General features: G+C 36.5%; 1 protein-coding gene across 1 annotated transcript in view; it reads left to right on the plus strand.

Annotated features, from left to right (window-relative positions):
• Positions 1 to 23495, plus strand: part of LOC127420217 (complement receptor type 2-like) — a 104491-nt gene extending 80996 nt beyond the window's left edge. Inside the window, exons 22-25 of the mRNA XM_051662270.1 lie at positions 1506 to 1553; positions 9021 to 9053; positions 9433 to 9481; positions 16417 to 23495. Of these exons, the coding sequence (XP_051518230.1) occupies positions 1506 to 1553; positions 9021 to 9053; positions 9433 to 9481; positions 16417 to 16435 (149 nt within the window). The 3' untranslated portion in view covers positions 16436 to 23495. The remainder of the gene's footprint in view (positions 1 to 1505; positions 1554 to 9020; positions 9054 to 9432; positions 9482 to 16416) is intronic.
• Positions 23496 to 24249: the final 754 nt, after the last annotated feature.

Raw genomic sequence — 24249 nt, forward strand, 5'->3', positions numbered from 1 at the left:
ATCTATTTAGTCTCAATTGCCTCTGTCTCAAATGTCTATTTATATAATCTCAGACTGACATGATGTTCAGTGGGGTGCTTTGTGGGGGCCATGACATCTGTTGCAGGGCTCCCTGGCCTTCTATTCTAATCTTTTCTATTTGCAAAAGTAATGTTTTGGAGTCTACCATTTATATTTTCTATTGACACACTAAAGCTGAAGATATAAGTAATCATCTTAAGACAAACGCTTTTGTAAAACATCATATGTGCCTAAGACTTTTGGACAGTACTGTATATGCATTATTCAAATTAATTTACACAGTGTTTTCTTAAAATATCTCAGGATAACAGTGGCAGAAAATAAAGGGGTCATCTTTTGCCAAAATTCACACAGATTTTTTTAAAATATAGAGTTCATGATGCACAACGCTGTGTGGTTGGTTCTTTTAAGATGTTGTAAAATAAACCTTGTTCAGCCTTTTTTAAATTTTCTGTTCAAATCTGAAGGCTCCCATGTGTATGTGCACAAACATCACCGCACCTTGTCATGGTACCTATCTGACACTGCAGATGTATCCTTTAATGCTGTCAATAAGTTATTCCTTAATTCAGTATTTTGATTATACATTTTTATCAATCAATGCAGAATCAGAATACACGCAGTTGCATTGAGCGCTTGACACTTTTTTGCTTATAGACCATTATTTTTTGCAGTTTGTGTTTTTAACATTACCATAAACTTTCAAAAACTGTCAGTTTTACTGCAGAAAGTTTCTCATCTCTGTTGAACCAGACCTTAACGTTGTTAACTCACATTTTCTTGGCATGTAAGAGAGTAACTATACATCTAACGTTGGATAGACTGTGTTTAAACTCAAATTGATGGCGCTCTGTCTCTCTAACAATGAATTGGTGCGTTTGACCTTTCCTGCCTACACCTACAAGTAAAACTACTTATGGTTCTTTACAATTGTGCTCCATCTCAATTTAGAATGCCCAATTCCCAATGAACTCTAAGTCCTCATGGTGGCATAGTGACTCGCCTCAATCCTTGTGGCGGAGGACGAATCTCATTTGCCTCCGCGTCTGAGATTGTCAGTCCGGGCATCTTGTCACATGGCTTGTTGAGCGCGTTACCGCGGAGACGTAGCACATGTGGAAGCTTCATGCTATTCTCTGCGGCATCCACACACAACTCACCACGTGCCCCACTGACAGCGAGAACCACACATTATAGCAACCACAAGGAGGTTACCCCTGTGATTCTACCGTCCCTAGCAACTGGGCCAATTTGGTTGCTTAGGAGACCTGGCTGGAGTCACTCAGCACGCCCTGGATTCGAACTCGCGACTCCAGGGGTGATAGTCCCTGTAGTCCCAATACTCGCTGAGCTAACCAGGCCCCCTATTATTTCTTCTATTAATGTTATGGCAGTTTAGTGGCAATTTCTAAAGTTAAATTGTCTCTCTCTCTCTCTCTCTCTCTCTCTCTCTCTTCAACTGTACCCTTTGTACCCCACACAAGGTACTCATAACCCAACACCAGATGCACATCATAGAACTCCTGTATATGGTGAGTTTCCTTGTTCTAATCATCCTTTCTTATATAGACCTAGTTCATGCTATATCAATGTCTACATATTCTTTTTAATTTACTTTGTATTACTTCATCATGCTATTCAATGAAGAGCTGATTTCTAACGATCACCCATAGCATCTTGTTCTGCTTAAATTTGAATGAAAAACCTGGAAATCTCAGGGAATTTAAATTTTTTTAGATTTCTAGGCCTGATAAAGTTATAGAAATATGTATTTTAAATAAATCCTTATCCATTGATCACAAATAACTGGAAAAGTTGTGGGAACCCCGTTAAAATCTGCATGAAACTGGTGTGATGTGATAATTCTACTGTAGGTAGGACCATGTGTCCATCAGTGGGTTGTTATAATGACTAATCAACTAGTTGGTCTTAAGGAAGCCCTGTATAGCCTGACCAGCATTTAAAAAATAACTTAGACTGAGTCTTAGAGTGCTCAGCCCTTCCAAAGGGTATTTCAGGGTATAACAGAGCTCGTATTTGAGAAGATTTTTATCTTACCACTAGGAGTTGCCCAAAGAGTTCCTAGTTAATAGTTTTTGCTTAAAACCTGTGCACAGAACTACTAAGACTACTAAGAACTACTAAATTTTACTATAGGAAATCTTAATGTAAGAATAAGGCTGAGTTGACCTCACTGCTATGGATGACATCACGTTTTATGAGCGCGCTCTTTTAAATCATCAAAGTGATTGTTAGGCAGGGAAGCAAAATTTGTCAGCAAATTACTCAAAGACAGATTGCTGAATATATATTCTGTGTATATACAGTATATAGAAGTGGTGTGATGCGAAGCGATTGTCTGTGTTCCGCGACTGCTTTTGGGTCCTTGAATAACGTTTAATGTGTGAATAAGGGCAGCCGGTGGAGTTTCTGGTGCCGCCCTAGGGTAAGTTGGTGCCCCCCTAGGGAGTTGGTGCCCTACTCAGACTGCGTAGTACGTGAGTAGGGAGCAGCGGTACTGTATATGTACAGTTGAAATCAGAAGTTTACATGCACTTAGATTGAAGTCATTAAAACTCATTTTTTAACCACTCCACAGATTTCATATTAGCAAACTATAGTTTTGGCAAGTCATTTAGGAAATCTAATTTGTGCATGACACGAGTAATTTTTCCAACAATTGTTTACTTTTAATTGACTATATCACAATTTCAGTGGGTCAAAAGTTTACATACACTATACAACTGTGCCTTAAAGCAACTTGGAAAATTTCAGAAAATTATGTCAAGCCTTTAGACAATTAGCCAATTAGCTTCTGATAGGAGTTGTACTGAATTGGAAGTGTACCTGTGGATATATTTTAAGGCCTACCTTCAAACTCAGTGCCTCTTTGCTTGACATCATGGGAAATCAAAAGAAATCAGTCAAGAGCTCAGAAAAAACAATTGTGGACCTCCAGAAGTCTGGTTCATCCTTGGGAACAATTTCCAAATGCCTGAATGAACCATGTTCATCTGTACAAACAATAGTACGCAAGTATAAACACCATGGGACCACGCAGCCATCATACTGCTCAGGAAGGAGATGCATTCTGTCTCCTAGAGATGAACATAGTTTGGTGCAAAAAGTGCAAATCAATCCCAGAACTGCAAAAGACCTTGTGAAGATGCTGGACAAAACAGGTAGACGAGTAACTATATCCACGGTAAAACGAGTCCTATATCTACATAACCTGAAAGGCTGCTCAGCAAGGAAGAAGCCAATGCTCCAAAACCACCATAAAAAAGCCATACTACAGTTTGCAAGTGCACATGGGGACAAAGATCTTACTTTTTGGAGAAATTTCCTCTGGTCTGATGAAACAAAAATGTAACTTTTTGGCCATAAATACCATTGTTATGTTTGGAGGAAAAAGGGTGAGGCTTGCAAGCCGAAGAACACCATCCCAACTGTGAAGCATGGGGTGGCAGCATCATGTTGTGGGGGTGCTTTGCTGCAGGAGTGACTGATGCACTTCACAAAATAGATGGCATCATGAGGAAGGAAAATTATGTGGATTTACTGAAGCAACATCTCAAGACATCAGCCAGGAAGTTTAAGGTCGGTCGCAAATGGGTCTTTCATATGGACAATGACCCCAAGCATACCTCCAAAGCTGTGGCAAAATGGCTTAAGGACAGCAAAGTCAAGGTATTGGAGTGGCCATAACAAAGCCCTGACCTCAATGCGATAGAAAATTTGTGGGCAGAACTGAAAAAGTGTGTGCGAGCATGGAGGTCTACAAACCTGACTCAGTTACACCAGTGCTGTCTGGAGGAATGGGCCAAAATTCCAGCAACTTATTTTGAGAAGCTTGTGGAAGGCTACCCAAAAGGTTTGACCCAAGTTAAACAATTTAAAGACAATGCTACCAGATACTAACAAAAAGTATGAAAACTTCTAATCCACTGAGAATGTGATGAAAGAAATAAAAGCTGAAATAAATAATTATCTGTACTATTATTCTGACATTTCACATTCTTAAAATAGTGATCCTAACTGACCTAAGACAGGGAATGTTTTCTACAATTAAATGGCAGGAATTGTGAAAAACTATTTAAATGTATTTGGCTAAGGTGTATGTAAACTTCTGACTTCAGCTGTATACAGTGCATTCAGAAAGTATTCAGACCCCTACATTTTTTCACATTTTGTTATGTTGCAGCCTTATGCTAAAATGCAATCTACACTCCATACCCCATAATGACAAAGCAAAAACCAGATTTCTGATAACTTTGCAAACTTATTAAAAAGAAAAACTGAAATATCACATGGACATAAGTTTTCAGACCCTTTGCTATGCTCAGGTGTGACCCATTTCTCTGGATCATCTTTGAGATGTTTCTACACTTCAATTGTGGCAAATTCAATTGATTAGACATTATTTGGAAGGGCACACACCTGTCTATATAAGGTCTCACAGCTGAAAATGCATATCAGATCAAAAATCAAGCCATGAGGTCAAAGGGACTGCCTGCAGAGCTCAGAGACAGGATTGTATCAAGGCACAGATCTGGGGAAGGCTACAAAAATTCAGCTGCATTGAAGGTTCCCAAGAGCACAGTGGCCTCCATAATTCTTAAATGGAAGAAGTTTGGAACAACCAGGACTCTTCCTAGAGCTGGCTGCCCGGCCAATCTGAGCAATCAGGGGAGAATTGCCTTGGTAAGAGAGGTGACCAAGAACCCGATGGTCACTCTGGTTGAGCTCCAGAGATATGTGTGGAGATGGGAGAAACTTGCAGATGGGACAACCATCACTGCAACAGTCCATCGATCTGGGCTTTATGGCAGAGTGGCCAGATTGAAGCCTCTCCTCAGTGCAAGATGTGCAAAAAAAGCACCTAAAGGACTCTGACTGTGAGAAATAAGATTCTCTGGTCTGATGAAACGAAGATTGAACCATCTGGCCTCAATTCCAAGTGTCATGTCTGGAGGAAACCAGGCACCGCTCATCAACTTCGCAATACCATCCCAATGGTGAAGCATGGTAGTGGTAGCGTCATGCTGTGGGGGTGTTTTTCAGCGGCAGGGACTGGGGGACTGGTCAGGGTTGAAGGAAAGTTGAACGCAGCAAAATACAGAGATCTCCTTAATGAAAACCTGGTCCAGAGTGCTCAGGACCTCATACTGGGCCAAAGGTTCACCTTCCAACAGGACAATGACCCTAAGCACACAGCCAAGACAACACAAGAGTGGCTTAGAAACAACTCTGTGAATATCCTTGAGTGGCCAAGCCAGAGCCCAGACTTGAACCCAATCAAACATCTCAGGAGAGACCTGAAAATGGCTGTGCACAAACGGTCCCCATCCAACCTGACAGAGCTTGAGAGGATCTGCAAAGAATGGCAGAAAATCCCCAAATCCAGGTGTGCAAAACTTGTCGCATCATACCCAAAGAGTCTTAAGGCTGTAATCGATGCCAAAGGTGCTTCAACCATGCACTGAGTTAAAGGTCTGAATACTTATGTCAATGTGATATTTCAGTTTTTTCTTTTTAATAAATTTGCAAAGTTATCAAAAATTATTATTTTTTTTTTTTATTTTTTTTTGCTTTGTCATTATGGGGTATGGAGTGTAGATTGTGATTTTTTTTTTAATTTTTTTTTTATATAAAGCGTTTTAGCATAAGGCTGCAACATAACAAAATGTGAATAACATGAAGGGGTCTGAATACTTTCTGAATGCACTAAATGTATGTAGGTATGTAAGTATGTAAGTAACACTCACTTAGCACTTTTTAAGGAACACTATGGTCCTAATAAAGTGCCCAACATGGTCTTCTGCTGTTGTAGCCCATCCGCCCCAAAAATGTATGCGTTGTGCGTTCTGAGATGCTATTCTGCTCACTACAATTGTACAGAGTGGTTACCTGAGTTACTGTAGCCTTTCATTCTCTGTTGACCTCTCTCATCAACAAGGTATTTCCGTTCGCAGAACAGCCGCTCACTGTATTTTTTTTGTTTTTGGCGCCATTCTGTGTAAACTCTAGGACTGTTGTGCATGAAAATCCCAGGAGATCAGCAGTTAAAGAAATACTACAGAAAAACCAGCCCATCTGGCACCAACAATCATGACGGTCAATCACTGAGATCAAATTTGTTTCCCCCATTCTGATGGTTGATGTGAACATTAACTGAAGCTCCTGATGTATATCTGCATGATTTTATGCATTGCATTGATGCCACACAATTGGCTGATTAGATAATCGCATGAATAAGTAGGTGTACAGGTTTTCTTAAATAAAGCGCTTAGTGAATGTATATAGATACCAAAGATAAGATATAGTTTTATTTATTTATTTTCAGTTGATGAACACTTCATCCTGTGTTGGAGCAATGAAACAAGCATGCATCCCGCCTACTGTATCAACTACACTGCATAGCCCCGTGATGGCCATGAACGCTTTTTTTTTTTTTTTTTCTTTGCAGCAAGCGCGCATCAACAGGAAAACATAAATTGGAGAGGGCATATATAGTTTGATAGATGATTCTGCTGACTGACGACAGAAAATTCCAATTCATCCATGTTACACTGTTTCATTTTGATGTGGCTAGGGAGCGCAGAGTTGCCAAAACCTTTATCTCGGTTTAATTGGGTTGTTTCAATTCGTGGGAGAGGTAATTGCATCTCTAACTTGGTTTACAATTTTGAAAACACCTTCACGATTCAGGCGATACCTTTTTTTTTAAATGGTCAATGTCAATATTATAATATTAATAATATTATAATGTTATATTATTAAAATAAATCGTCTCAATTGCAATTCAGGCGATAAAAGGTCAATGTCATAATATTTTATTATTTTTTTATGTGAATTGACAGCAGCAGCATTGAATGGTTTTTGATTCACTCTTAAATTTAGAAGTCCTTAGGACAGTTCCCCAGATTTTCAACAAATAGATAGTCTTAATATCTATTTAATTCCACAAAATTATCATAGTACACACCAAAAAATGGAGACCTGCAGATGATGCATTTTGAATTTTAAAAATAATTGTCTAGAATATACTGATGAAGGCAGTGGATTTGTTATTTAAAGGAATAGTTCACCCAAAAATGAAAATTTGCTGATAATTTACTCCCCCTCAGGCCATCTAAGATGTATCCGAGTTTCTTTCTTCATCAAAACAGAATTTAAGACTTTTAGGATTTCATTTCAGGCCTCCTCCTCTAAACAATGCAAGTAAATGTCCTCCATTTTTTGACGGTCCAAAGTGCATATTTAGGGTGCATCAAAATAATCCACATGACTCCAGTCGACAAATAAAGTTCTTCTGAACCCAAATGATTGATTATTTTGAGAAACAAAACAATAGTTATAAACTTTTTAACTACAGATGTTTGCTTCCGTACATCTCTGTGACTTGCGCTCATGAGAGGGATGACGTAAGCTCGTTGGTAAGGTCACGCGTCACGTGGAGGAGGAAGCACGTCATTGTTTACAAGAGAAACTTGTGCCGTTCATAAACCAAAACAGTCCAAAACAATTTCAAAACAATCTTAAAAAATAAGTAAATAAAAAATAATAATAATAATAATAATAATAATAATAATAATAAAACAATGTAAACAATGACGCGCTTCCTGACTCCTCCTCCACGTGACGCGTGACCTTACCAACGAGCTTACACCATCCCTCTCAAGAGTGCACTTCACAGAGATGTACTGAAGTGAACATTTGTAGTTAAAAAGTATATAAGTACCGTTTTGTTTCTAAAAATAATCAATCTTTTGCGTTCAGAAGACCTTTATTTGTCGACTGGAGTCGTGTGGATTATTTTGATGCACCCTAAATATGCATTTTGGACAGTCAAAAAATGGAGGACATTCACTTGCATTGTTTAGAGGAGGAGGCCTTAAATGAAATCCTAAAAGTCTTAAATTCTGTTTTGATGAAGAAAGAAACTCAGATACATCTTAGATGGCCTGAGGGTGAGTAAATTATCAGCAAATTTTCATTTTTGAGTGAACTATTCCTTTAAGCTCTGCTTTGATGGCTGTAGCAACCGTGCTTTAAAGGGGAGGAATTTAGAGATGTGACTTCTCAGAATTTACCAAGCTGTGCATGAACACACAGCAAGTCCTGAAGGGACGAATACATTCACAGGGTAAAATCACTCCATTAATTTCATCCTAATTCATTCTACATTTTACATTTGTTCTTATTTGCCAATGTGTGATGGGATCAAAGAGAAATGTCATAGGCAGTCGTTGAGTCCACCTCTCTTCCATTCTTAATCAGTTGGCTGGTGGGACGTCGACATACAGTTGTGCTCAAAAGTTTGCATACGAAGTATTGTCTTATTGTGCTCCTTGAAACAACCACACCGTCTTTTTCCACCGTACTGTCTGACATTTTCAAGGCTTTGGATATCTATTTATATCCTTTTCCATCTTTATAAAGTTCCATTACCTTGATATGCAGGTCTTTTGACAGTTCTTTTCTGCTCCCCATGGCTCAGTATCTAGCCTGCTCAGTGCATCCACGTGAGAGCTAACAAACTCATTGACTATTTATACACAGACACCAATTGCAATTTAAAAAGTCACAGGTGTGGGAAATTAACCTTTAATTGCCATTTAAACCTGTGTGTGTCACCTTGTGTGTCTGTAACAAGGCCAAACATTCAAGGGTATGTACAATTTTGATCAGGGTCATTTGGGTGATTTCTGTTATCATTATGATTTAAAAAGGAGCCAAACAACTATGTGATAAATGGCTTCATATGATCACTATCCTTAAAAGACAGTTTTTTTGCATGATCAGTCATATTTTCAAAATCAATGCCAAAATTTCACAATTTCTGCCAGGGTATGCAAACTTTTGAGCACAACTGTAGATGAAAGTTGAGGGAATACTTATTACAAACTGATTCGTGATCAGTTATGGAATACATATAGATGTTACAGTACAAGTACATGTATTGAAATGTTCATTTTATTTTCTCTTTTCCTTAGTTATAGTGCTATCAGTGCTGGGAGTGATTGCTGGTAAGTCTTGCATTATATACAGGGTCCTTAAATTCACTTTCCAAAATTTAAGGCGTTAAAAAGTCAGGTGCATAATTTATTTTGAGTTAGAGTAGGTTTGTACAGGAATGGACATATGGTATTAACTTTTTGTTCAGGTCTTAAAAATCTTACATTTGATTTTAAAAACTGTGTCGCAACCATGTTTAACCTCTCACCATCTACAATGTACACCAGATGATCTAGATGTCTCTTATCTTTCTATCAATTCTGTTTATGTATTGCAGTTTTGTATATCTATTATTCAGTAGGATTTTAAGTTTTCTTATTTGTGTTTGAATGATCAGGGTTAGTCATTTGCAACACTAAACTGTGGTATAATTCTTCTCTGTTTGTTTAGTAGCTGTACTTGGGGTTACTGGAGGATATTATTACGTCAAACAGAAAAAGTAAGTTTAATGCACTGCATTGTCTCCATTTCTCTGTGCAGTTGCTTATTTGATTGGTTGGCTGTTTTTATTTTTTCTTTATAATACACTAGGAATACTCAAAGTATCTTTAAACCTATGGAGGCAAAAAGGCTAAATTAATAAATGTTTTGCATTCAGGATTGCAAAAGAGGTGGGAGGTTTGGATAAAATTTCAGAAGTTTTCATGGGAAATGTAGATTCCTTTTTTCACAGCTTGATTTTTTGCCAATGGAGACAACATTTTAATTCAAAAGTGTTTTTTAAAAAAATGCATCAATGTCCATAAACATTCTATTAAGTTCCCATGATACATTTTGGAAATGGTGGATTGAATTTTGCAACCCTCTATGTTAATAGCCTATTTTGGAGGCAGTGTGCTACTTTGTTTTGGTGGAAGGCTTGTCTGTGGTTTATTATGTTGTGAGGGTTTTGTTAGTGGATGGTGGGCTGAGGTTTAACATACCCAGCTATTTAGTCATGCACATGTTGACCATCAACGGACTTTTCGGTTGCAGCTCAAAACATTATTCTCAAAAGGTGGTGACTAGAAATGAAGAGGGAGAGTTATAACAACCTCACATGTTTTTCTTTAATTTGTTAAGCGATATAGAGGTTCAATAAAATTGTATACAGTATGTTTGTGGTAACACTCCCCTCTATTTTTGACACATAGACTGACATATCTGGGTTTTTGATTGTTAAAGAGCAACATGGAGCAGAATATTTCTAGCCACGAGATACATGTGAAATCATTTTACTCTGGTGTAAATATACTTTTACATACCTGTATAATGAGTTGCTATTTTAGATTGGTCACAAGGGGCTGTTGGCAAACTTTGAAGATTTAAAGTTTTTACTTGTTTGCTTGCCTGTCAGGTCCAGTATATTTTTCCACTGCATTATCCTTCAATACAAGCCTCTTTGAGATTCCTGCATTACATTGTGTCAAGATCACAAAACAAACGGCTCTGAAATGTCCCCCGACAAGCTGTTAAAGTCTGACTGAAATTATTAGGTTCCATGTTAAAAATAAACTTCAGCCACATCTTTTTAAAGGAATATTCCAGGTTTAATATAAGTTAAACTCAGTCGACAGCATTTATTAATTTCGACTCGTTCCTACTTTTCTTTAAAAACAAAAATCTAGGTTAGTGATGCCCTTACAATGGAAGTGAATGTGGCCAATTTTTAAAGGGTTTAAAGGCAGAAATGTGAAGCTTATGATTTTATAAAAACACTTGCATTAATTCTTCTGTTAAAACTGGTGTATTATTTGATCTGTAAAGTTTGTTGACATTACATATTCATGGTAACGAAGTTGTCCAATTGGCTATAACTTTACACAGAACAGGTTAGTAAGTGATTTTATCACACCAAAATCATGTTTACAAACATATCCTTGTCTTTTGGTTATACTTATAAAACAGTGAGTAGTTTAACATTTACAGATTGGCCCCACTACATTGTAAGTGCCTCGCTAGAACCCAGATGTTTGCTTTTATTAAAGAAAAGGAGGAATGAGTCAAAATCATTTTTTTGCGGTAATCAACATTATGCCACAAATGCTGTTGATTGAGCATAACTTGTATTGACCCCGGAACATTCCTTTAACTTTTGGATCTTATAGACACTTTCTCACATTTACTCTTATCGTTAGTTTTTCTAGTGTTTAGGAATAATAGTATCCATCAACTTTGTTTCCTTATTACCTTACTGTGAATGGGCAGTCCAAGTTTCTTAACACTGAATAGTCATCATTTACATGGGATAATATGGGATTTTGTTAATGAATTTTGGTTTCTGAAAGAAAAAATCCAAGGATTTCAGAACAAGCTCAAACTATTTACGTATGAGTTCTGAAAATGTGATTTCTCATTGTATGACCCCTATACTCATTCTCAGGACCATGTACTTGCATATGTTTAGTTTGCAATGTAATTTCTATATTTGACTGACTTGACTGATTTCCTTGTATTGCGTTTAGTACATTTATCAAATACTCTTTTTTTTTTTTTTTTTTTTTTTTTTAACTAGTCACTTTATCATATTCTTTTACAGATAATAACAAGCCTTCATGAAGTTCTCATGAAGAAAATCTTAGAGGCAAAATGAAGCTTCCTCCAAATATATTCCGTTTCAATACAAGCACGTCCCAGAATCTGTAGAGGCTTACAGATTTATCCCAGAAAATTCTTCACCAGATTTATCAAAGACCCACCGTTGTGTGGAGAAGCTTAATTTCACGTCACTCATTAATAGCAGTCACCAGCTTTGTATTGTATTGTGCATTCTCTGTTTGTACTCTGAAAAGGATCTGTCTCTACACAAATAAGGTTTAATTCACTTTAATAAAGTGTTTGTAACTTCTAAATTAAATTATAGTACTGCATTAATGCAGTGATCACGCTGGACTTCAGAATGATTTTGCTATTACCCTTCATCCAAAGCGGATAACCAAGTTTAAAGGCCCTCACTTTAAAAACAGCACTTTCTCTGTGTAGTCAATATCATTGATTTTGTTGTGGGCCACATTTAACATATTTATGTGTTTAAATAATTCTTGTCCATTCCACTCCTCAGTATTTTTGAACCTGCATCGTATAAACAAAGCATGAGGCCATGTTTTAGTTTGCCATTTTTTTCAGATTGTATTTGGTGAAAAAAAGTGAATGCATGGACCTTTGATTAAAATTTGATACAGAATGTAATTTTTTTTTCTCTCCATATTTTAAAGTAGTGTGTTGATAAATCCTGCTGATGTACTAAGTGCCTTTTATGAAGAACAGTGAAGTTTTTATTCTTGTAGGGTATTTTTGCAGTGTTATCTAGCTGTAGGCATTCTGCAGATGTTGCATTCAAAATATTGCTGTTATTAGTCTTGTTTACAGACTTCGAGCTGATGAAGAAAAAGAGAAGGGAGAAACTTTTTTCTTCTAGTATGTAAAATATCAAGATTTCTTTTGTCTGTTCCTCTTTTATTTATAATTATAGAATCGTCTAACATACTCAAGCCCCAAATATCTACAGTTCTTTAAGATTTCTCATTTTTTTCTCCACAAATTTATCACGGGGCATTATTCTATTTTCTCAAAATGCATATTTTAAAAAGCTTTGCACTGTCATTGTGCAAAAAGTCAAATAAAAAGTTTGTTTTAGTAGGTTAATGAAAGTCTCAAATGCTCTTACCAAATTCCTAAATGTTTGTGTCAGTTAGGTTCTGTCATTATTTTGCAACACTGCAACTATTTCTGATGTAAAATTGATCAAGTAGCAAGTACCGATTAATGATTTATGTAAAAATTGATAGCTTCTGAATGAGTGTTGAAAGATATTGTCATTGTTTTTTTTCTGCATTGTTAAATTAAGGCTATTAAACCACTGTGTAATTGCATTTTCTTGTTATTTCAAAGACATGTAAATTATTCAGTTTAGCAGCTGAAGTAGTGACTGCCTGTTGTGTTTTGTAATGGTTTTAGACCACTGAATTACTAAAAAAAAAATGACAAATGAAATGCACAGGCATTGTGGTAATACAACAAAATTACTCTGATCATCCACTTCTTCTGCATCTTGCAATGCTGTTGCTCACTCTGTTCTTTGTGGGTCTGGATAGCCTGAAAATAAGATCTCCACATCAGAATGGAACGCTTGGTTTTCAAGTTTCACTTGGGGAGTTGTTTAACATTGTGCTGTGGCCTTGCACATCATTGCCTCTTCTCTGCATTTCATAAGAATCATGCTGTATACTCTATCTTATCGAGTATACAGTACTAATACCATTAATTGAAAGTATGGGAGTGTGATTATTAATCAAAACCCTATAACTTAAGTGTGTGGAATAGGTCTACTTCAACAATTGTATTATTGTCTTTCAAAGAAACAGTTTGAAGTAATACAATCATCAAAAGAAAGAAATCCCCCTAGCTCATCGAAAAGATCAGAGATAAAAAGCATTATGTGCAGCCTTCTTTTTTTTCTTTAAATACAATGAATGTCAGAATATCCAACGCGTCTCGAGACCTGTGTTTTCGCGTTTGTAACGCGTCTAGAGGACACAAAGGCGTCTACACACCAGACTTTAAGCTGCGTCAGAGAACGCTGAGTACGGAAGCTCTGAACCGCACGGTGGTTTTCTCTCTTGAAAAAAATTTTTTTTTTCTCTCTCTTCAAAAATGTACCCCTAACACTTCAAAAGGACAGACATAATAATTTCCCCTTGTTTCCCATTTTCCTCAATACATTCCTTCGCTTCCACCATGTGACACTGAGCAAACGGCATATATGGTTTAGAAAGACCAACAATTTCAAACCAAAAAAATAACTCCAGTTGTTACATGACAACGAATGCCATATCAAACATATGTAACCTGATTTTGTTTTAAGGTTTGCAAACCCTTAAATAAATAATAAATGTATTTTTCAGCTATATAGCAACAGAGAAAGCATTAAAAGCAAGATTACATGTTTACTGATAGTGGCACCTGGTGGCCAAGGTTGGTACCGCATGCATTTTTTTGAAGAGAAAAAAGTTTTTTGAAGAGAGAGAAAAAAAAGTTTTTTGAAGAGAGAAAAAAAAGTTTTTTGAAGAGAGGAAAAAAAAAAAGTTTTTTGAAGAGAGAGAGAAAAAAAAGTTTTTTGAAGAGAGGAAAAAAAAGTTTTTTGAAGAGAGAGAGAAAAAAAAGTTTTTTGAAGAGAGAGAAAAAAAAAAGTTTTTTGAAGAGAGAGAAAAAAAAAAGTTTTTTGAAGAGAGAGAGAGAAAAAAAGTTTTTTGAAGAGAGAGAGAGGAAAAAAAAATTAGGAAGAGAGAAAAAAATGTAATACGCTCAGGAAGGAACTGAGACGCAAATTTTTTTTTTTTTTTTTTTTCACCGTGCGGGTCCGAGTCTCCGTATGAGCTAAACAGTTACGCCGATATAAAATACTGATCCCAACCAAATTGGTGAGGGGTGAGGAATCACCTATGGTATCGCTCCCCGGGTTTAAAAAAAAATAATAATTTTTTTTTTTTTTTTGGAAGAGAGATTTTTCACAAAAAATGCTCTTAAGAACATTGTCAAATCATGCTGGGTTAACATGGATCATCAAACGGCATTGTATAGATAATTACACTATACAACCAAAAGTGTGTGGACACCCCTACTAATTGAGTTCTGGTGTTTCAGCCACACCTATCGCTTACAGATTAATACAATCCAGCCCATAGAAATGAAATCTTCATATACAAACATTGGCAGTACAGTGGGTCATACAGAAGAGCTCAGTGACTTTAAATGTGGCACTGTCATATTCATGATATTTCTGCTCTACAAGATCTGCGCCGGTCAACTGTGAGTGCTATTATTGTGAAGTGGAAGCGTCTAGGAGAAACAAAATCTGTTGCATCACTCGCTACAGAGTTCCAAACTGCCTCTGGAATAAGATCAGCTAACTGTGTGCATCATGAACTTCATTAAATGGGTTTCCATGGCTGTGCAGCTGTACACATCACCATAGCAACTCTCACATCACCATTCGCAATACCAGTAATAATATGGGGCGAGAGGAAACTCCATATTTATGCCCATGGTTTTGGAATGGGATGTCCAACAAACTCATAGGTGTGACGGTTCATAAAATGAATTTACAGTACATATACATTGTTATATTTGTAATATATCAGTCCCTCCAGGATTTAGCGATCTCAAGAATTCTTGAATATTCAACCAATCTCTGCATTATTTGCGGTAGCTTGCAATTTTATATAATGCCCACAAAATTTCACATAAACCATGAATCTGAGGTATTCCCATAGCTTTCCTCCATGTTTGACATCAGCAAAACAAATGCTCGAAGCAGTCATGACATATCCAAATGCACATGTGCCATTCTATCATCTCCAAATTAACAGAGTAACGTCTCCTCCTCGACGACTCCTCTGTGACACTGTGTGTCTTTAATCCTGCATGTATGAGCCCGTGTTGGCCAAGAACATTTGCCATTACACGAATGTTAAATTAAAGTGAAACTGGAACATTTCGTGTTCACTATCAAAAACGTTGTCTAAACTTTTACGGGACCGCAGACAGGGTACATCACAATTAACGTTTAATCTTAACCCTGAGTGCTGCAAATGAGACACAAAAACCTGCTGTTATCCCTGCTGAAAAGACTGTCTTAACTATTATGCAGTTCCCATGCTGGTGTAGGCTGGTTTATGCTGGCTAGTGTTAATCTAGTTGGTGGACCATCGTAGCAATGCTTTTCACCAGCTAAACTGCAGGGGGCATTTCAAAATATAAAAACAATGGCAGTTTTTATATATTTAACATATATTATTTCCAGATACTTGTGGAATTTGAATATGTACATAAATGCTCAAAGAATATGAACTAATTTAATGTTCGTATATGTCCATATATCAGATTTCTGCGTTAGACAATGTAATAATCGCAACAGGCGTAATTATTGAATCCTCATTTTTTGTTTTTAGTTTACAGATTTATTGTAGGTCTAATTTAACTTTAGAAAAGTTTTCTTGCTTTCTCTGAAGCAGAACATTTTAATACACAAATAATTAAGGGTCTTCCAATAGCCATATCACAGGTTTCACCTAAATGTATGGTATTTTTGTGTGTATTTAATATTTGTCCTTGCTAACTGCATAATCAGTTATTGTGCACTAAAATATTTACATGTAATTTACATTTGCATTTAAACCATCATTGAGACGGATTACACAGGTATACATGATGCGTTTCACTGCAAAACTACACAAAAAGCTGCAGAATATTTTGGGCCGCAATAATCAGGAAAAAGTGCCTTGAAATCCTGGTGGACTGATATAGGCAATACATTTGAGAATGAGAGCATGTGAATATGAGTGATTATGTTCTCCCCTTACTGCTTTTTTTTTTTTTTTTTTTTTTTTAATCTAGATGGGTGCTCAAAGCCTGAAGTTCCACATTCAATTAGAATTGAATTCTAATTCAATTCCAGGTCACTAGGTAAGTCATGTTATAAAATACAAATGTGAAGATGGTATGACATGAAAGGAGTGGATGAAATTTTGTGTACAGAAAATGGATGGAACCCTGAACCACCAAAGTGCGATCGTAAAAACAGTAAGGAAACATTGTTTTTAATGATTTTAATTGTATTACAGTATGATTGCACACCCTTTTATTTGCTATTAATGTCAGTCTATGAAAGAGTTGTATGAAAAAGTAAAACATAATTAAAGGAATTGTTTGCCCCAAAATGAAAAATGTTCATGTACTACCCCTCATTTCATTTGAAGAGAAACAGTTTTAGTAATTGAGCTTTTGTTCGAGTTAATCATCGCATTTCAGTGATTTGTTACCAAAAATATAAAGAAGTAATGATTGTGATGATTAGAATGGTATTGGAGCTGTTAGAGTTTTGCATCAGATTCAATTGCTGTATAGCACTGGTTTTTAACAGTGTGGGGGGCATGAAAGACTGCCCTAGTTTTCATATCTCGTTCACTTACACATTTAAATTTGTGATGTACACACAAGAAACAATGAAGTTTGGGTGCAATTTCATCTCCTTATATGGTGTCTAGTGTGCTTAATGTGCTGCAGTTATGTAAACGAAGATGCTCCCGTGTGTGCTCCACATTCGATGGGTAAAGGGGAAGATTTTCATGAATCAAGACTTAAATTTCAGTCTGTTGCTCCAAAACACTATTGAATGGCTTTAGAAGACTTGAAATATAGCTTAAAAATGGTATGGATGTTTTTTTTCCCCCCGCTAAGTGGACCCTGGATAACCCACACATCGTCCTCCCAACCCCACACCAACTTCACCAACTTTCCTTGTTCAAATCATGCTTTCTTGAATAAACTTAGTTCCTAGCCATATATGTAAGTGCAGCCTAGTTCTAGCAGGAAGACTAGCAGCTGTACATCATCGCACTATTAGCTAGGTAACTCCAAGCCAATCACATGTAAACCATTGCTTTATAAGTCTGCTCACATACTATCACATTAATGTTTCAGTGTGCTAACACGGCAACCTCCACCACCCCACCGCCACCGGTTGAGTCCCTTCCTGCACGGGGGTAGGCTCCTCGCCCCTGCCTCCTATCTCCGGCAGGATCTGATGGTTCCGAGTACAACTTATTCGGGCCGCCAGACAGGGCTTACGCCAAAGAGAGACATTACATTCCTGTTTTTATATTCATCAAATAAATGTTACTCAAAACTTTACTCTAAAACTAAACATCTAAAACTTTACTCAAATCTGCGAGTCTTCCTGATAAAACATGGATTATTTGTATTATTTTTCTATGCTATTCTTGTTCTGCTTTAAACTTGGTTCCCACATAAATAAACATGGAAATATCAGGGAATATTAAAATTGTGATTTCCAGGCCTGGTAAATTTATGGAAATGTGTATAAAATGATTAAAAAAAATGATCGTTTCTCCCCCTCTGTGCCATATATTTCTGTTTGAATCTCAGAATTTCCTTCTTATTCTAAGTGCTATAGGAATTGAGTGGAAATTTTAAGATTAAATAGTCTTTTTTCCTCTTACTGTTCTCTAAACTGTACCCTTTGTAACCCACCCACTCTGAGTTCTCCTGAGTCTTGTTGTTGAGTCTCCTTTTGCTAATCATCCTTTCAAATAAGACGACCACCTCTGTTTGTGGTTTTAGTAATCAAATCATAAAATGTTAAGGAAGGACGCTGTTTACACCATTATTAAGCATTGTCCACTTGTGAACAAATCGCACAAAATATTTTTTAACCAGGTGTAAACATTAAACCAGGTGTAAACTGTCGCTGCATCCAAAAACACATACTTCCCTAATTTTCAGTATGCCAAAAAATGGAGTAGAATCCTTGGACACCCTACAAAACACTGAATTTAAAACACTGAAAAAAAGAGAAAGAAAAAAAGGTCAGGGAACTGCAAGTCGTGTTGCAGACTTTAGATCTGAATTGATTGATTTTTTGATGTTGTTACTATGTCATATCAGTGGTGATTCCAGAAATCTCCAAGTGAGTGAACCTTGGTGAAACAGGGTGGACCTCTATTCTGTGCCTAATTTCATTGTGAGTATAATGAAGTGTAGGCCTACCCCTTTCCTCAGCCGTTATGAGTCAACATTCGCTCATTTACACACAGCTTGATACTTATAGTTGCATAATTACTAGTACAACACCCCCCAATAATCAAAACAAGCAAGTAAAAGAAGTTTGGGTAAAAGAGGATGCAGTCACCCTATTTTATGTGGCTGTTTTTTGTGTGTTTAAGTACCCCGCATGCAGGATATGAAATGTTCTCGTCGTTAGACACAGTGGCAGGTGAATGCCCAATTTTTCCAGCACTTACATTTTTCATATATATAATTTTAACAATGTTATTTTAGAATATAAAATAGGCCTATAACATATCATACCAGGCTATTATTATAATAATAATGATCATAATAATCTTGTTCAAGAACCATTTTTGGGGTTGTACCGAATTATAACACATATGGCAATTTACCTTAGTCAGCCATATCACCCTGCACACTATTCCTGTAAATTGTTCCTAGATGACTGACAGAGAAGAAATAGTAAGAACTCGTCATATGTGTGTGTGCCACGAGAGCGCCAAGAAACCACACACAGCTAATCAGACGCGTATCGATGGATGTTCTTTCATCTGTTCTCAAAATATAAAAAATTTGCCTCTTCAAACGTGCGTCTTTGTGTCTAATGGCATTTCATGTCATTTGTCACTCAGAGACATCTTACAGGTCACCTGAAATACCCGCATTTGGCGGGTGCTAATTTCATTCCCTGGCCGCATACCAAACCACAGAAATCCCATGTTATCTGCAGAAACTTCTACCACACTCCCACGTAAAAAAAATACAAAACAAATGAGATTAAACAATGGTAGAACAAAAGTAAACTTTCATATAGGCAAGTACAATTTAGAATGAAGAGGTTAAGACTTCCATGAATTACACACAAATTACTGATGAATTTTCAGTCTTGTTTCAAAGGGGGCATGACAAAGAAAAAATTGAGAACCACTGAGTTAAGTTTTCATGGACGTCCCCGCATGGTATTTTACATGAATTCAAATGATTTAGATTAATATGTAGGCAGATATTGTTATTTATTCATATGTCGTGATATATTGGTACATAAACCAATTGTAAAAAACTTTTGATCATTTTAAACTTGCAGATAGCAGTGTTAAGGCCTTGTTGAATGTGTGCCCTAGCCCATTTAAGAAAAAATAATCAGATGCATGATTTATTTTGAGATTGTGTAGGTTTGTTCAGGAATGGACATTCCATATTTATTTTTCTTAAATTATTAATTTAATTTGTTCAGATCTTAAAAAGGTCTTAAAAGCCTTAAATTTGTGTCACTGTCTACATACTACACCAGATGATCTAGAGATGTCTCTTACATTTCTATCCTGTTTTTGTTAAATGTAGTGTAGTTTCGAATATATATTATTTAGTTGGATTCTAACTTCATAGGAAACATCTTATTTTTGTGTGTGCGTGTGTGTGTGTGTTTTTGAATAATCAGGTTTAGTCATTTGCAACACTAAACTGTTGTGAAATTCCTCTCTGTTTATTAGGTGTTGCTGGAATAGGGCTGGAGGACATTATTATTATTATTATTATTATTTTGCTATTAACAGTTTTTATTGATTCCATACATAAATCATACAAACATAACATAAAATACGGAATCAATTATATACATTAAACCCCTCCTCCGAACATTCCCCCACACCCCCCACCTGACTCAAACAGGCACTACAATGGTCACCAACAATTATAACATAAATAATAATAATAATAATAATAATAATAATAAATAAATTAAACATTTAAAAAAGAGATATATTTTCAAACAACATCATCTATTCTAGAATAAATCTTATGGACTGATGAAAAAAATTTATTGTCCCTCCCAGATGGGTTCAAAAGTCTCCAAATATCTGTGAGACCGAGATTTTTACATATCCTGTAAAGCGTCAATGTTGCTCTAGGGGGCTTACACACTTTGGCTTCACTATGATCAAGGACTGAATCCATCAATAGATTAAAGTCTCCTCCCAATATTATATCATGAGGAGTGCCAGCGGCTTCCAACATCCCTTCAAGATCTATAAAAAAAGCCCTGATAATCAGCGTTAGGTGCATAAATATTAGCCAAAATCAACCTTTGCCCCTGAATTTCTGTTAAAACAATAATGACTCTTCCTAATTTATCTTTAATCTGTTTGAGACCTTTGAATTGTAGATGTTTACTTATCAATGTAATGACTCCCATGCTTTTACTTAAGCCAGCACTAAAGAAAACATGCCCACCCCATATCTTCCCAAATTTTTCAGCTTCCTGCGAGGAAAGATGTGTTTCTTGAAGAAACACTATATCACATTTCTTATGTTTAAGAAAAGAAATAACCTTCCTCCTTTTTATGGGGTGCCCCAACCCATTCACATTCCACGTGGTGAGAGACAATCCACTCATACTAACATTTAACATTTTGACATATTAGAAAAAATAGATTAACAAAAATAAAATTATAACGACCACATTCCAACATTAGAGCAGCAATCAAACCCCGAACTTCCCCCAGAACCAAATAAACAGAGAAAAAAAAAAGTGTGCATTAACTCCGCGCACAACAGCGCCAACCGGCATCTATCCCTCTAAACTCAGACAGTCCATGTACGCCTACGAGAGACCCCGCGACAACTTTGCCATCGGATTGCTCAAGTCTGGTGCTTCTATACACATTTTTTGAGATAGAATTACAAACAGAAAATATTTTATAAAACAAACTCCAGCCAATAAGTGGGAAAAACACAAAAAACTTGTAGATTGCCCCGAAGGAGTGTTCCTCCACAAAACAAACTCCAGCCACTAGCGGAACCGGCACACACAAAAAACATTTAAAAAAAGAGGGGGTGGGGTCGTTCATTTCCTCGGACAGTCAAACGAATGTTCAGTGAGCCGGTCCAGTCGGTCATTACACGGGTGCAACACATGCCCTAATCACTCCAATGTCCTGCAAGAAATATTCCACAAAACAAACTCCAGCCGATAGGAGGCATAAGCACCAAGAACAAGCAGATTCATCCACAACTGTCCCGAAGAAATGATTCTACACAAAACAAACTCCAGCCGCTAGGTGGAACCAACACAAAATGAAACAAAAAAGGAGCTCAGTTTCCTTGGACAGTCATGTTTAGTGAGACAGGTCCACTAGGCAGCAACATGAAAATCACCAAATGGCTTACTCACTCCAATGTCTTTATGAAAGACATCGCTTGCTGTGGGCATGTCAATTCTCTACGTCCATCCTTAGTATCTATTCTCAGGCCAAAAGTTTGGAATAATGTACAGATTTTGCTCTTATGGAAAGAAATTGGTATTTTTATTCACCAAAGTGGCATTCAACTGATCACAATGAAAAAAAATTTCAGAACTTCTTAAACTACTTCAAAGAGTTCTCATCAAAAAATCCTCCATGTGCAGCAATGACAGCTTTGCAGATCCTTGGCATTCTAGCTGTCAGTTTGTCCAGATACTCTGGTGACATTTCACCCCACACTTCCTGTAGCACTTGCCATAGATGTGACTGTCTTGTCAGGCACTTCTCACACACCTTACAGTCTAGCTGATCCCACAAAGGTTCAATGGGGTGAAGATCCATAACACTCTTTTCCAATGATCTGTTGTCCAATGTCTGTGTTTCTTTGCCCACTCTAACCTTTTCTTTTTGAATTTCTGTTTCAAATGTGGTTTTTCTTTGCAGTTCTTCCCATTAGGCCTGCACCCCTGAGTCTTCTCTTTACTGTTTTACATGAAACTGGTGTTGAGCGGGTAGAATTCAATGAAGCTGTCAGCAGAGGATATGTGAGACGTATATTTCTCAAACTAGAGACTCTGATGTACTTATCCTCTTGTTTAGTTGTACATCTGGCCTTCAACATCTCTTTCTGTCCTTGTTAGAGCCAGTTGTCCTTTGTCTTTGGAGAATGTAGTGTACACCTTTGTATGAAATCTTCAGTTTTTTGGCAGTTTCAAGCATTGTATAGCCTTCATTCCTCAAAACAATGATGACTGATGAGTTTCTAGAGAAAGCTGTTTCTTTTTTGCCATTTTTGACCTAATATTGACCTTAAGACATGCCAGTCTATTGCATACTGTGGCAACTCAAAAACAAGCACATAGACAATATTAAGCTTCATTTAATGAACCAAATAGCTTTCAGCTGTGTTTGATATAATGGCAAGTGATTTTCTAGTACCAAATTAGCAATTAACATGATTATTCAAGGATAAGGTGTTGGAGTAATGGCTGCTGGAAATGGGGCCTGTCAAGGTTTGATCAAAAATGACTTTTTTCAAATAGTGATGGTGCTGTTTTTTTACATCAGTAATGTCCTGACTATACTTTGTGATCAGTTGAATGCAACTTTGGTGAATTAAAGTACCAATTTCCTTCCGAAACAGCTAAATCTGTACATTATTCCAAACTCTCAGTGTATGTATGTATATATATATATAAGTATATACAGTGCTGTGAAAATGTATTTGCCTCTTCTTGATTTCTATTTATGTGTATTTTTCATACTAAATTGTTTTAGATCCTCACACAAGATATAACACAAAACAAAGGCAACCTGAGTAAACACAAAATACAGTTTAAATGTTTATATATATATATATATATATCACAGATAATTGAACAAGAAATTAGTCAAGACTATCGTTAATACCATATGCGCATGCATTTACATGTGTACTGTATGTATGTTCGCTTAAATAATGTGCCAGCCAGAAGTTTGCACCACAAAATAATAATTCTTTCACTTGACAGACTGTGTATAAATTGTCCGTCAAGCTGCCCGAGTCTTTTTGATATACCTTTTTTTTCCCTTCTATTTTCTGTAAAGCTGCTTTGGAAAAATATGTAGTGTCCAAAGCATTAACCAAATAAAGGTGAATTTAACTGATCATACAGTCTGTGTGGTTTCAATCATTTTAAGAGCCGTATAGAGCAGAAAGTATTTTCTTAGCCAGGAGTTACACTGGAAATCATTTACTCTGGTGTAAATATACTTTTGCATACCTGTATAATAAGTTACTATTTTACATTCGCCACAGGGGGCAGTTGACAATCTTTGGACTTTTACAGTAGATATTTACTTGCTTTCAGATTTGATTAATTTTGTCTTTTTAAAAGTGCATTTATAAGGATACTGATATGACTAGAGTCTTCATTTTAATATGAGTGGTGATGATTTCCTACATACAGGTGCATCTCAATAAATTAGAATGTCGTGGAAAAGTTCATTTATTTCAGTAATTCAACTCAAATTGTGAAACTCGTGTATTAAATAAATTCAGTACACACAGACTGAGGTAGTTTAAGTCTTTGGTTCTTTTAATTGTGATGATTTTGGCTAACATTTAACAAAAACCCACCAATTCACTATCTCAAAAAATTAGAATACATCATAAGACCAATAAAAAAAAAACATTTTTAGTGAATTGTTGGCCTTCTGGAAAGTATGTTCATTTACTGTATATGTACTCAATACTTGGTAGGGGCTCCTTTTGCTTTAATTACTGCCTCAATTCGGCGTGGCATGGAGGTGATCAGTTTGTGGCACTGCTGAGGTGGTATGGAAGTCCAGGTTTCTTTGACAGTGGCCTTCAGCTCATCTGCATTTTTTGGTCTCTTGTTTCTCATTTTCCTCTTGACAA

Source organism: Myxocyprinus asiaticus, chromosome 29 (assembly GCF_019703515.2).
Source record: "Myxocyprinus asiaticus isolate MX2 ecotype Aquarium Trade chromosome 29, UBuf_Myxa_2, whole genome shotgun sequence".
Lineage (NCBI taxonomy): Eukaryota > Metazoa > Chordata > Actinopteri > Cypriniformes > Catostomidae > Myxocyprinus > Myxocyprinus asiaticus.